Source organism: Sapajus apella, unplaced genomic scaffold (genome assembly GCF_009761245.1).
Source record: "Sapajus apella isolate SASKATOON/1434 unplaced genomic scaffold, GSC_monkey_1.0 scaffold29, whole genome shotgun sequence".
NCBI lineage: Eukaryota > Metazoa > Chordata > Mammalia > Primates > Cebidae > Sapajus > Sapajus apella.
This window is the reverse complement of record NW_022436969.1, coordinates 18,559,293-18,573,898: the sequence shown is the minus strand read 5'-3', so window position 1 is coordinate 18,573,898 and position 14,606 is coordinate 18,559,293. Positions and strand designations below refer to the sequence as shown.

The 14,606-nt window shown below is 37.6% G+C and overlaps 1 protein-coding gene across 12 annotated transcripts in view; it reads right to left on the bottom strand.

Annotated features, from left to right (window-relative positions):
- PTPRM (protein tyrosine phosphatase receptor type M) overlaps positions 1 to 14,606 on the bottom strand; it is an 816,519-nt gene that overhangs the window by 600,656 nt on the left and 201,257 nt on the right. For all 12 annotated transcript variants that reach the window (XM_032293498.1, XM_032293499.1, XM_032293487.1 and 9 more), the window contains exon 2: positions 4,316 to 4,438. In XM_032293498.1, the coding sequence (XP_032149389.1) occupies positions 4,316 to 4,438 (123 nt within the window). The remainder of the gene's footprint in view (positions 1 to 4,315; positions 4,439 to 14,606) is intronic.

Genomic DNA, 14,606 nt, shown 5'->3' with positions numbered 1-14,606 from the left:
AAGAGAAGAGAAGAGAAGAGAAGAGAAGAGAAGAGAAGAGAAGAGAAGAGAAGAGAAGAGAAGAGAAGAGGAAAGGAAAGGAAAAGAAAAGAAAAGAAAAAAAGAAAAGAAAAGAAAAGAAAAGAAAAGAAAAGAAAAGAAAAGAAAAGAAAAGAAAAGAAAAGAAAAGAAAAGAAAAGAAAAGAAAAGAAAAGAAAAGAAATTTCCCCATTGCTACTAGAGAAGATCAACTGATATGAAATGAATCACTTACTGAAAAAAGAGAAACTAGGTTTGGCATAGTTTCACCATCAAGAAAACCATTTATGGATCATAGCTAACAGAAAAGTTTAATTTACTATAACAGAAATGTTCACTTGAAATACAAAAATTTGAATAGCAGTATTTTTTGCCCTAAATATGTATTTCCAGAGCTAACGTCACTGCTTCAGAGTAGTTATCAAGCCAGCCTGCATAATGCTCCAAACTGCATTTTAATTTTTTAAATGTGGTTAAAAATAACCTCACGCATGAGGATATAGGAAAACAAATCTACACACTGAAGCACTAACTGTTAAAAAGACACAGAAAAAGTAAAAAGTGAAAAATTAGAATGAAATGTTAGTCTCTCACTGCCATAACTTTTAAATTCATCTTGATAAATAATTGTTATTATTCTTTTATAAAGATAGGGCCTCCCCATGTTGCTGGACTCAAGCAACCCTCTCACCTCAGCCTCCCAAAGTGCTAGCATGACAGGGATGAGCCACCTCACCCGGCCCTTGGTGAATTATTTACTCATCAGAATGCCATGAATGTGACAAAGATTTAGGTACTAAAAAATAAAGAAAATCACACCACAATGCTTTTCAAATAGCAGATTTAAGAAAACAAAAGACAAAATTTCTAATAGTGTCTTTTTTTCTCAACTTCTGAAAGTGAGAGAAAATGTGAAATGTTTGTATATTAGTAATTCTATGAACATAGAAAACAACAACAATATAAACCACGGATCCAAAACAACAATTACATGCTGATGCCAAAATGGTCTAAGATAGGCATCAGCAAAATTTTTCTGTAAAGGGCCAAAGTGTAAATATCTTAGACTTTGTAGACCAAACGGTCTCTGCTGCAACTACTAAACTCTGTCACTTACCTTGAAACCAACCACAGGCACTATTTAAACAAATGAGTGTGGCTGTGTACCAGTAAAACTTTACTTGTGAACACTGCATTTTGAATTTCACGTCACAAAATTTTATCCTTTTTGCTTTTTTTCAACTATTAAAATATGTAACAACCACTCTTAGCTTACAAGCCACACAAAAACTAGCAGCAAACTGGATCTGACTAGCAGGACAGTTTGCCAACTCATGGTCTAAAGTGTTACGGAACCAACCTATATACATGAGACAAATACACATACACACGAAATAATAAAATCCAGTAATATTTTACATAAAGGTAAAAAATTTGCCCTCAAAAAGCTATGGTTCTATCTGATTTTTCCCACCCATTTACCCTGAAAAATTCATAAGAATCATTTCTGTTTTAGCATGGGAAAGCAAGTCTTGGAATCTGTTTTTGAAAGGAATAAATCATATTGCACACATTAATGGAAAAGAAGAAGAAAAATAAGGTTAAAAAACCCTCAAACTAAGTAGCATTTAACACTTATGGCTATATATACACACTGGAAGCTCAGTTTAAAAATCTAGACTTTAGGACAGTACATGCATGTTTATAAGATGCTGTTTCCTCACTTCTAACAATATTGCTTTGAGAATGTAACTCCCCACTTTGGTCGATGGGTCAGCTGGGCACATCTCCACATTCTTTTATAACAAATTGGGTTTACACTGAGAAAATGCTTTTAGAATACTTTCAGTCTATAGCACACTTAATTGCATATCATTTTAGATTGGTCACTAACCATATTTTTCTAACTTTTTTCCCCAGGTAGATTCTACCTGGGGAAAAAAGTTACAAAAATATTAAAGAATCATTTCTTATAATCCTTCCTCTCCTACAATAATTACCACCAGGTTTAGTATACACTGGGGCTCAAAAACAATTTCTAATTACTAAAGTTTGCTTAATGAGTAGTAAAAAAAGAAATACCAGTATATTATGGCAAAAATATTTAATCTGATGAAGCAACAATCAATCGTTTTCAGAAGTCCCATCTGCAGCCATGCACATAAGCACAGCCGGAGGGTGGGGGAACTGCCAGTCCTTCCCTTTCCTCACTCAGCTGCTGACACCTAAACCACTCTCAAGTCCAATGAGCTGCAAACTGTTTGGGAGTGAAGGTTGAGCACACCCCTTCTGTAACTATCAGAAATAAGACAGACTTGACAAAAGTGTTACAAGACATAACACTCAGAGATCTTATGCTACAAAGGCCTATATTAATTATCAAGTATTCTATTAGTCAACAGAAGAATAAATAATAAGAAAACATATAAATGCCTCCACGTCATTCTTCTGAAGTCAGAAGAGCCTTCAAAGGCCATACATGTACAACATCACTTCCCTTTCATTCACCTTTGTTCTTTCAAATACCTGACTGGCTGTGCCAGGATACAACTGGCTTTGATCTTTATTACCATTTTTTTAATGGCCTGTGATAGAAACCTATGCTTTTAATATTTTTAAACTTGACAGCTTAGTCTGAGATGGGCCACTGAAAAAAAGAAAAGGACAAGATGATGACAAGAAATGATTTCTTTGGCCTTATTTATCAAGGGAGGTGAGTTATCTCATGCCAAAAATACAATCAGGAGGGACTAGAAAAGATTCTGAAATACTTGGGCTTCTTTTTAAAAGTTAATTTTTTCAAGTCAAGTTTTAATCTAAGAACAACAATAATGAAATCAACTACCTAATGTTAAATATTTAAAATTTTTTATCCAATGTTTCGAGAAGTTAATAGAAAAAGCAAGAGTGAGTGCACTCTTCTGGGGAAATCTACCAGGAGTAAAGCTAAGGGCCCTCCCCACTCTCACGGCCTTAGCTCACCCAGCCCTCTGGATGCAGGCTAGATCCTCTTGAGAAGGCAGGGAAGACCGAAAGGCTGTCAGCGGGAGACACCTGTTTGGGAAACGACAGCCCCACAGGAGGAGCACAGCTGTGTCTTCCTCTTCCCCTCTCCCTATCACTGACAAGAACAGAAGCAGGAACTGGAATTTGGAAAAGCAACTAAAGCTGATTTAAGCACACACACATACAAGAGAACAGGAGAGACAGAAGAGTGTGAGCTGCAGCTGCAAGGAAATAACCAACAGCTAGAAAAGTTTTGAAGTCCAGTGAAGCCATAATGATAAAGAGCTCAATGGATGCTCCCTTCTTTGAAGTTGTAAGAAGTTAAATGTGGGAAGGAGAGGGCAGGAACACAGTGGGCCTCATACTGTCAAAGCTTAGTGAGAAAATTAAACTCTACTTCACATTTAAAAACTGCCTTTCTAAGATTACTTACTAATGTAGTTATTCCTACACTTAGGAACATTAATGAAAAACTTGGTATTTATTAAAAAGTATAAAAATTGTGTTGTATCTGAAATTTAAATCAGAACAACACATTTCACAGTTTGAATCCTGAATAGAGTAAACTTATCACCGAATCTGCACATCTAAAGTCCTTAAAGGGGTGTCCAATGTCATAGCCTGAAAAGGGGTCCACTGCAATAATCAAGCTCTAAGCTGATTAGCATTCACCAGTCACCATCTTCCTACTTTTTGCTCCCAGTAAGAAGTAGAATTCTTTTTGATGTTCAGTGGAACACATCTTACACTCACCAGAAAATCACTAAGCATTTCTTCAGTGCAAAGAATACCCATATTTATATATTGCCATTTTATCTTCAGAACACTTTCAAGATCACTGGGGAGTCCCCCTAGATCTCCCAGGTGCCAAGTGAGCCCCTAAGGCTGAGAAAAGTTGCCACCAAGGTCTCCTATCTCTGATGGATGGAGACTGTTATCTGGATTCCCCAACTAGAGTTCTACCCCTTAGACACATTTACCAGAAGAGATCACAATCTTTTTCTCATATCTGCTGCTTGGGAAAAGATCAACTGGGTAATTCCCACTAATCTAGCTAAGGTGTACTTGCAAATAAAAGAAGTATAATTTAAACTTTAAGGGGAGAGAGAGATAAAACTCCTATAACTTGTCCTCTTAATTGTGCCACTCTCACTAACTAATCCTACTTTGACTGCCACATCCAAAGACCAACACCTTCATTCATTTAACCAATATACCATGAACACATACTATGATTAAGACTCTTGTGTTCCTCTTTATTTTAAAACAAAACTTAAAACTAAAAGCAAACCTGATGGCATCCATGGATCAGAAGTTGGTTTGATCAAAGTGTTCACTTGCTCCCAGTTGAAGTCATCATCTTCGGCTTGACTATATCCACATGTGTTATATGGCTCATCAAAGAGGCAGCCACCTAAAATGTAAAAGAATAGAAAGTAATGTAAATACCAACCAGACCTCTGGAATAAGCTATGATGATTGCAGGAAGCGTTAGAATTGATGCCAAACTAAATCTGATTAGGTCTTTCCTCTCAGGAGCTGTGCATCCAACACTTACTGAATCCTTGCCAAGTGCTGGTGTGCATTAACCATGCCTCACCCACACCACTGTATTACGCAGCTCTTCAAAAGCAATCTAATGTTGGTAGAAGCCAACTGAAGGCAAGACCTGGCCTGGTGTGGTGGCTCACGCCAGTAATCCCAACACTTTGGGAGGCCAAGGTGGGTGGGTCACCTGAGGTCAGGAGTTCCAGACCAGTCTGGCCAACATGGTGAAACCCCATCTCTACAAAAATACAAAAATTAGCCGGGCATGATGGCAGGTGCCTGTAAACCCAGCTTCTCAGGAGGCTGAGGTGGAAGAATCGCTTGAACCTGGGAGGCGAAGGTTGCAATGAGCTGAGATCATTCCATTGCACTCCAGCCTAGACGACAGAGTGAGACTTTGTCTCACAAAAAAAAAGAAAGACATAAGCAAATTTAAAATTTGTATTTTCCAGATATATAGGAATTTGAAAAACTGCTCTTGCATTCAAAATGTTAAGGTAACTAACTAAATGTTCAACCTGTTTCCAATGAAGGAAAAATATTTATAATTTGTCCAAAAAAATGAAAAAAGAAATGCTTTCACCACAATCCTGGCATAAAAGTGGAGTACAATAGGCAGTATAAGCCATGGACACAGCTTGCAAAATGTTATCCAAAGAATTATTCTAAATCTAACAAAGAAATAGGTTTCATTTAATACTTTGGAAATTTGAGGTCTCAAAATTAAAAGAGATGATAAATTTACTTATAGTCCACACAAGTTTTTTTTTTTTTTTTTGAGACGGAGTTTCACTCATGTTACCCAGGCTGGAGTGCAATGGCGCGATCTCGGCTCACCGCAACCTCCGCCTCCTGGGTTCAGGCAATTCTCCTGCCTCAGCCTCCTGAGTAGCTGGGATTACAGGCACGCACCACCATGCCCAGCTAATTTTTTGTAGTTTTAGTAGAGATGGGGTTTCACCATGTTGACCAGGATGGTCTCGATCTCTTGACCTCCTGATCCACCCGCCTCGGCCTCCCAAAGTGCTGGGATTACAGCACACAAGTTTTAAAGGCAAAAATAAACTCAAAACTAGGCATGTGGTAAACATCTGCTGAATTCTGGTACTAGAAATGAAACTACTTAAATAAAGGAGCAAAGATTAATAGACAATGCAGCATATACATAACAATTCAGTTGTTTCGGCATCAATAACATTCAGTATGTTGATGATTTTGTCCCATCACATATCCTCTTAAATGCCTCCTGTTACTTTTTATAGTATCAGATCTTTCCTCCATGTTTCACATAGGGAAAGTGATTAATTAATCTTAATTATAAAAATTCTAATATCCATCATATAATGCTATTAATCATATTAATTCAAAAAATTATAACTGTTTGCCAATGATAACAATTAAGTGTTCTGGTCAAGAAAACACGAATTCAAGAATATTTTTACATTATGTCCATAATCTGTGTCCTGTTGGCAAGAAGATAAGTAAAACAGCCCCATTGTACAACCTCAGAGTGAAAACAGATGTTACAGGTCATCTTGTCCAACTTATATCCAAATGCTTAGGTCAATTGTACAACTTCCCAGCCCACCAGCCAACCAGCCTCTGAACAGATGAAGCACTCAAAATTTTGTAAAGCATCCCGACTATGTAGAACATTCCCTCTTAAAAAGGCCCAAACTCTGCTTCTTGAAAATGTATACCCATTTATCTTTGCTCTATCTGGTGAAGAAATAGTTAAAAAAAAAAAAAAAAAAAAAAACTTAGCTTTTGCTCAGGAAAGCCCATTATTTGAAAAGAGCTGTCATGTTCTAAGTCTTCACTACTCCATGCAACAGGCAAAGTATGCTTTGCTCTCCGTAATTCCTGCTACTAGAAGGTTTACAGACCCTTCAACCATCCTGGCAGCTATTCAGAATTCAACGGTCTACTGCCCTTGACCCCATTCTGTTCTCACCAGTACAGACAGAGCGCTGGTCCATTCTCAGCCTCTGTGAGCCTGAAATCCCATACGGCTTTTTCACAACACTGCCATCGAGTCATCTTTCTACTTTTGTAACAAGGTAAATGGTTTTCTGCATTCAAACTAGGACTTTCCATTTATACTTAATTCCATCTTGTGCTTTTAGTGCATCACTCCAGCCTACAACTCTGACACTGACATTCAATTTTGGTAATAGCCATCTTACCTAGTTTTGTGTTGTCTGCAAATCTGATGAGCATGCTTTCTACTTCTGCCTCCGAATCTCTGATAAATAATGTTAAACAGGATAGCATCAAGGAACCTCAGACTGTCTGTCCCAGCTTTCTACCTTTGTCTTAGTTGTTAGCTCCAGACCTGATGGTGAAATTAGTGGTCCTAGACACTGTCTTCTCTAACGCTTTTAATAGTGACTTGTTCCAACCAAAGATACAGCATTAATTCAATGTTTCACTTGACAACTGGTCATTTATACTGCCCTCTTACTGAGTTTTAACAAGTCCAGAAACAAAATGGATTTGTTTAAAATGCATACTACTTCCTAATATGGGGTATGAAATGTTAGAAGACTGCAAACATTTATGAGAAATATTTTCCCTTGGTTGCAAACCCTAATTTTGATGTAGAAAACAGCTTCAGTATTGTAGCAATAAGCCCAAATAGCAACAGCACTAATAATATTCAAAAAGAATGAAATTCTCAATTTTGTCAGAGAAGATCCCCGAGTGGAAACAGATAGCTCTCAGACGAAAGTCCTACAGTGTGATCCTAAACAGTGAGAAACAGTGATAAGCATCCACAGAACAACTTAAGGCTGGCTACAGACCTGGTTTGCAAAACCACTGTTGCACTAAAATAGAACCACATATAAAGCAAAAGCATGCACATGTGGCTGAGAGCAAACCCAGAAGACTAATACAACACTGGTGAAAGGTTATAATTTTCCCATTACACAAAGCTGTTCTTATCACTTGAAATGGAACAAATAATGTATGATATGGTTCTTTCTGGACTCATGAAGGATTATTGAGCTACTGGAAAATGGGATCAACTATGAATTTCATATTGCCCAATGAGGATACATTTCCCTGCACACCAATTTTCAGATCCACCCCTAGCCTTCGTTCAATAGATATGGGACCCCTCAAAATAGCAAAGGTGGTTTATTGAGCTAAAATAAGATGAGATTAAAGTAAATGATATCAGAATTAAAATAACCAAGTAAAGAAAGAACAAGTAAGTTTTCAGTTTTCAGGGCAGTTTTGTATAGTAACAAAGTGTACAGGTTCTGAGTCAAACACCAGCATATCCCAATTCTTCCACGGTTAGCTTGGTGATTTTAGGGAAATCACTTAGTCTCCCAAGTCTAGTTTCTTTATCTATAAAATAGAGATAACATGTGCCTCATGTGGTATTTTTGATGGTTAAATTAGACAGCAAATGTAAAGTCAGTGTAAGAAAGTCAGGTATGCTCAACCAGCACCAGTTATAATCAGTTCTTAAATCCTTACAACAAGCGCTCTCAGGAGTTCATTTCATTGCAGCTAGTTGGGATACATAATTGAAAACTTTAAAGTACACTTCATGAGAAGATGAAGAGTTGTGAGCATTCATATAGGTAATACCCTGTGGGTGCCTCTATTAAACATGGAAGTGCCAAGAACAGGCAGTTAGTGAGGTTCTTCAAGTAAATACTCTGGGTGACAATGGAAAAAATATAAGGAAGCAAAGTCCCCTGAAACACAGTAAAAAGAAGCATTTCTAAAAATACAGTCTTCTTGATTTTCTGAATAACAAAGACATATTTTGCCATCATCTACAGGAGTAATGTCAGCCACAGACTCCCCCAAGTTTTCTCCAGAAATGTCACACCTCGACTGGCTCCCAGCAGCTCATGGCTGTACTATATTCCTCCGTCAAATCAAAGTAAATTATTTCTGCTTCATAGCGGGGAATCAGGACTAAACCAAAGTCATACACAAGATGGAGGAAAGTCGATACAAGCTGGGTGGGGTGGTGGTCTGCATCACTCATTCTCTCTCATTCTCTCTCTCTCTCTCTCTCTCTCTCTCACACACACACACACACACACACACACGTGTGTGTACATGCATGTCTCCATCATACCTTGGGAAAGGCCTTTCCTTAGCAACTTTGAATACAACACACATATTCTGGATGAAGAACAAGTTACTACACAAAATGAAGTGTCAATGAATGGCAAATACTCAGGTAACTGATGACAATGATGATTCCTATACTATAGGGCCTGTTCCAAGACATGCAATTCAACACAATAACATAAAAATGAAATTGATGAAACTGTTAAAATTATAAGAGGCAAGGCAAGTAGAGCAAAGAAAAGGGCACTACAAATATTACTAGAACTCCACCCACCCTCCACCAAAAAAACAAGGGCACTAGAAATACGGCGAGGCCTCCACCCACCATCCACAAAAAAGAAAAAAGTCATTAAGTTCATGTACCGGATGTTATCCACAGATTTCACTTTGAGTTTTGGAGTCACCAGTGCAAAGAAGAAATTATGACTGATTACACAATTTACAGTATCTGTAAAATAATATATTAATACTAAAACTGATAAAAGGGACTAAAATTTACCCAGGACTTGTTTTTCCTCACACCAACTCTATGAGGCAGATGCTATGATTCTCATTTTACAGATATGGAAACTAAGGCATAGAAGGTTACACAGTGTGCCCAAGGTCTCAACGCTGGAGAGTCGTGAAGCAGATATTCGAAGCCAGGCATCCAGTCTTAAGGGGCTCATATTCCTAACACCACAGGATAGTATCTCCCAAACTGGAGACCCAGAAGAGACACAACTACCCTAACCCTAATGTCAGAAAGAACTGTCTACTTTCCCAGAACCCTAGGAAGGAGCAATTGCCACCTTGCCTAATTTTTTTTTCCTTTAGAGAGATGAGATCTCTCTATGTTGCTGGTTTTGAACTCCTGAGTTCAAGTAATCCTCTCACCTCAGCCTCCCAAACGGCTGGTATTAAGGCATGAGCGAGCCACCATGCGCAGATCCTACACGTTTTAGAAATCAGAGGAAATGGAGTTGGGCCCGATATTCTCTCCTGAAAACCATAGCTTCAGAACAGAAAAGTCCATAGGCAGAGTAGTAACTCTGCTCAAAAGCAGTATTGATTATAACTGTATCTTAGTCACCTTGGTATTTCTTAGAGCAGGACACATGATAAACACCCAATAAAGGTTTTTTAAAAGGACGGTTAATGAATCCCCCAAACTTCTATGCAAAATGTGGCTGTAATTATTTTGCTGGAAATTTTAAAAAGAAACATAATATACATCTGAACAATGAAAACAATCTCAACCTTCCTCCACAAACCATCTAGCCCTGTCTTGGCACATCCCAGGATGAGTCAGCTGCAAAATGTGACTAAATAAATAAACTTGTTCATTTTTCTAGTATGGTTGAAGACTATAAGCAAGTTAAATGTTAATAAAGTCTCCACAAATTATGGCTTTCGATCTATAAACGTTGAACTTTTTTTTCCTGGCAATTATTAGATAGGAAGGCTACTTGTCCATAAAGGTCATTCTTGATTTATGAAAATAAAATATTGTCACTTGCATAACAGAGGATATTCATCTTTTTTTTTTCTTTGGAACAGCTGAGGATGATTCAGTTGATCCAAGAGTAATATGAAATCAGTAAGGCATAAGCTATAAAGAAAACGGTCCATTTTCACCCCAAAGGAAACCTTATGTGACCATTCTACATCCTAGTGAAGCTTCAGGTCTGGAGACAAAACAAGGGAAAACAAATTGACAAGAATTAGGGTCCACCATTTAGAGCAGTATATTAAAAATTATTTTTTATTGTGACTCATAGTCATGACATCTTGACCCAGTTCATGTAAATCCTTTGTACCCTTTACAAACCACAATTATCTCTACTGAGATACACAAATATTTATCATTCTGTTCTAAAAGGAGGTTCTAGATCCACCAAATTGATTTCAAGATCCTTCAAGATTGCTACTTGTATTCTTAAGGTTTTAGGGTAAGAACCATCACCCAGGACTGTTTATTTAGCTTGAAGTTATCCATCAACACTACTTTGTGTGAGCACTGCCACGCAGTCTAATGGCAACCTGTGAGTTACAAAGTTCTCTGTGGTAGCAACAGATACCATTTCGTGAACATAGATCATGTGCCAGTCGGATTCTGCCTAAGGCATGTCATTTACTCCTCATAACCAGTGTAAGACTTTTATCTCAATATGTCTGATTCAATTAACATGTTACAAAACAAAAACATGCAAACATACACATATATTATCTAATTTTAATTTTAAAAAATTCTAAAGCCAAGCATCTATATTTCTTGTACCAGTTATCAATGTATTATACTTCTTAGCTCTAAAATCCAATTTTCATTTAAAAAATGTATCCAGACAGTTTAACTACGTTTCTATCCCATTAGGCAAGAAGGTAAGCTTGTGTCAGTAGAGGGTACAGGAGAGATCCTGCAGGAGGAAGGGGGGCCTCCCTGAGATACCTGGCAGGCCCCTCAGCACACAATGCAGGGTCGCCCTCCATCCTGGCTCCTCCCGCAACAGCAGCTTGCGGCTGCACAGTGCCCCAGTGGTTCTGCAGCAAGTGCCTCCAGCAGAACATTCCCTATGAACAGCTTTCACATCCAACCAGAGGGCACACTGCCTCTGAGTCCTGTGAGTATAGCCCCATAGTAACTCCTCTGCCATCCACTGAGCCACACAGCCTTGCCCTGGATCTCAGCAATGGAAGAGTCTCCTCCTTGGAAGTCTGTCTCTCCCCCGGGCTAACGTCTGCTCCATACATCCATTATTCCTTTTTTCTTCAGCTCTCCTTAGTTTGTACTATCTCTTGTATTCTAATACCCCGTTACACTTACTTACTCTTTAAAATAAATGTTCCCTGTTTAAATTACTATGTTGTTTCTCTCTCCTGATTGGATCCAGATCAATACATTCTTATTTTTACAAATGGCAGTTTAGAAGGGTCAAATAATCACAGGAGCTCCAGTGCAGGACTAGCAATTCAAACAAGGTCTGTACTCAAAGTTCTCAGACATTTTCACCAAGCTCTAGAAAGTGAGTAAACAACAATTTACGGCGCTTATACACGAATTGTTCGGTGATTTGCATTGTAAATAAGCTCTTAAAAGTGCTGTTTCTAAGAAGCCAATGGAGGACAATCAAATGTTAATTTCATAAACTTGTAAGATACACATACATTTTGAATTGCTCTGCCTTTAAAAGGTTAAACTGATTTACATACACTAGATCATTCTTCCTGCTATAATTATAGTCCATTTAAAGTTATTTTGTAAAAAGACTGTAATACTCCTTGATGAGTTTTCTGGAACATTTTTCTCATTTGTTCCAAATACAGAATGACCCCATTTAAAGCAGCCTTTATCAAATGCATAAAGTATGAAATGGGTCTCTCTATAGAGAAGGCAGATCAAAAAATAGTGCTACAGTGCCCCCCAAAAGAATTAACGTTACATATTCTATTTTCCTAAATTACACGAAATCTCAGATGATCCTATCTATTTATTTCAAATTAAAAGCTGTGTAGAATAAATGACCATAAGCTACACAATGCAAAGGATAAACAGAAAGTGAGATTTAATAGACATAATTATTTTAGGAGTATTAAAAAAAAAACTATACCAACATAGCAGAGGCCCTACTTTCTTCTTTTAAATCACAGTGACTTCTACATTTAATTGCCTGCCAAACAATAAAAGTATATAATGCCTCTTAAACTTTGAGTGCGCCAGTGATGTTTAGTGAATCAGACACTAAGCATTACAGAAATGCTCTTCTACATAATTTAATCTAGCAAGCAGTTTTTACACATTGCACAGGCACTTAAATGGCTAATGCTATGCTCTATTATAAGAAGTGCTATTTGCCAATGGATATATTTTATATGATACAAAGGAAATGAGTTGTCTTGTTCTTGAAGTTTCTGTGATTTATTATACTTACCCCATCTTCATTTCATAGCAAGCCTTGGATTCCTAATTTTTTAAAAGGCTGAATTGCAACAAACTAAGATGTATTTTTTTTATTGTTAGTAAAATTTTCTTTAATAGGCAATGGTATTATTTCTATTCCTGAATATTGTAAAGATGTAGCCAAATTACTAGGAACTTTGACTATCTCGATTTTTCCACATACAAATAAACACCTCATAGAGCCACTATTGGATTTAATTAAACCACTTGCATGAATTCTATGCATAAATGTGAATCTATCTGAATGTAATACTGATGCTCTTATCCTCTATACCACAATAGTGAAAACGAGAGAGTGTAAAAAATGGTTGTCTGCCTCTACCATAGAAACAGGAATAACAAATGAAAACAAAATGATGAAACAGGTGCCAGAAATGTCTCAGGGAGAAGACGATCAAACTAAATCAGTATTTATGACCTGATCTCTGAAGTCACTCGTGTCCTAAGTCCCAAACTAGAGCAGTGATTCTCCAAGTGGGTCCCTGGACAAGCCACCATTACCTGGGAACTCAGAAATGCAAATTCTCAGACCTCATCCCAGATCTACAGAGTCAGAACCTCTGGGTGTGGGCACGTCAGCTAGAGCTTCGACAACTCTCCAGGTGACTCTGATGCACTCTAATGTTTGGTAATCACTGTTCTGGACCAACCTATTTAACTAGAACATTCTGGGAGCAGCCCCAGGAATCCATGGGTTTAAAACAAGGTCCCATAATTATCTAATCACTGATCCAGAAAGCAAGCTCTAGAGATCAGAAGTTTGAAACATTTTTCAGAAGACATCCTTTCTTAAAAAGGTACAACTATTCTATGTGTGTTTATGTATAGATTATAATCATGTAGTAGTACTCTACATATGCAGATTATTACAAGCATGCATATACTGACCTTTTAAAGTATTACTAGAAAATATATGTAAGTTAAAGTTCAAATCTTTTCTTCCATACATCAATGAATTGTACTGTATTCCTCAAAAAGGGTGTGAAGAAAGTGATTTAGAGATCATTGCTCTAAATAATGCTTTTCAGTCATAAAAACCTCTCAGATGAAAAAGGGCAACAGAATAGCACAGCTGGATCAAAGTGTTGAATTCTTTGCTTAAACGTCATGCTAAAAAATCCTTGATTTGTAATTTTTCTCCTAAGTAGAACTACTCAACAAGAAAAGACATCCTAGGTAGAAAACAATCCTGGTTACTGGTTAGAGATACCCAGGAAATTAATTTTTTAAGAAAAGAATTTCATTTTATGCCCAGTAGCACTGCTGCCAGTTTAGTATGATTTACAAATCCATCTCTTGATGATTTTATTAGCATAAAATCATTATCTGGGATGGCTGATAAACTCTTGAACTCACCAATATGCAGTACAGCCAAACCATGCTGCTTATTTAGCTTAAAACAGCCAGCCAACTGTTCATTTTCACTGGATATTGATTAACCTAAACTCAACTAAATGTACTTCCCTTAATGAATATTTTTTCTACATATTATATTCATTGGGTAGCATCAAATTATAAGGAAAAAAGCAAATATAGTTTCACATACCCTCTTGGTAAAATATACATTCCAATTTCCTTCTTCTAACATTAACAATGGGGAACTCAAACAGCTGAGTGTATTTAATTGGGATCACAGACCTGAGATACAGTGAGTCCTGAATCTATCAATTACATGTGTCTTGCTCTTGGCATAAAAAGAATATATGCAGGCCAGGCACAGTGGTTCACATCTGTAATCCCAGCACTTTGCAAGGGCGAGGCAGGCAGATCACGAGGTCAAGAGGTCGAGACACTATCCTGGCCAACATAGTGAAACCCTGTCTCTACTAAAATACAAAAATTAGCTGGGTGTGGTGGTGCACACCTGTAGTCCCAGCTACTCAGGAGGCTGAGGCAGGAGAATTGCTTGAAGCCGGGTGGTGGAGGTTACAGTGAGCCAAGAGTGCGCCACTGTCCTCCAGCCTGGTGCCTGGCGAAAGAGAAAGATTCTGTCTCA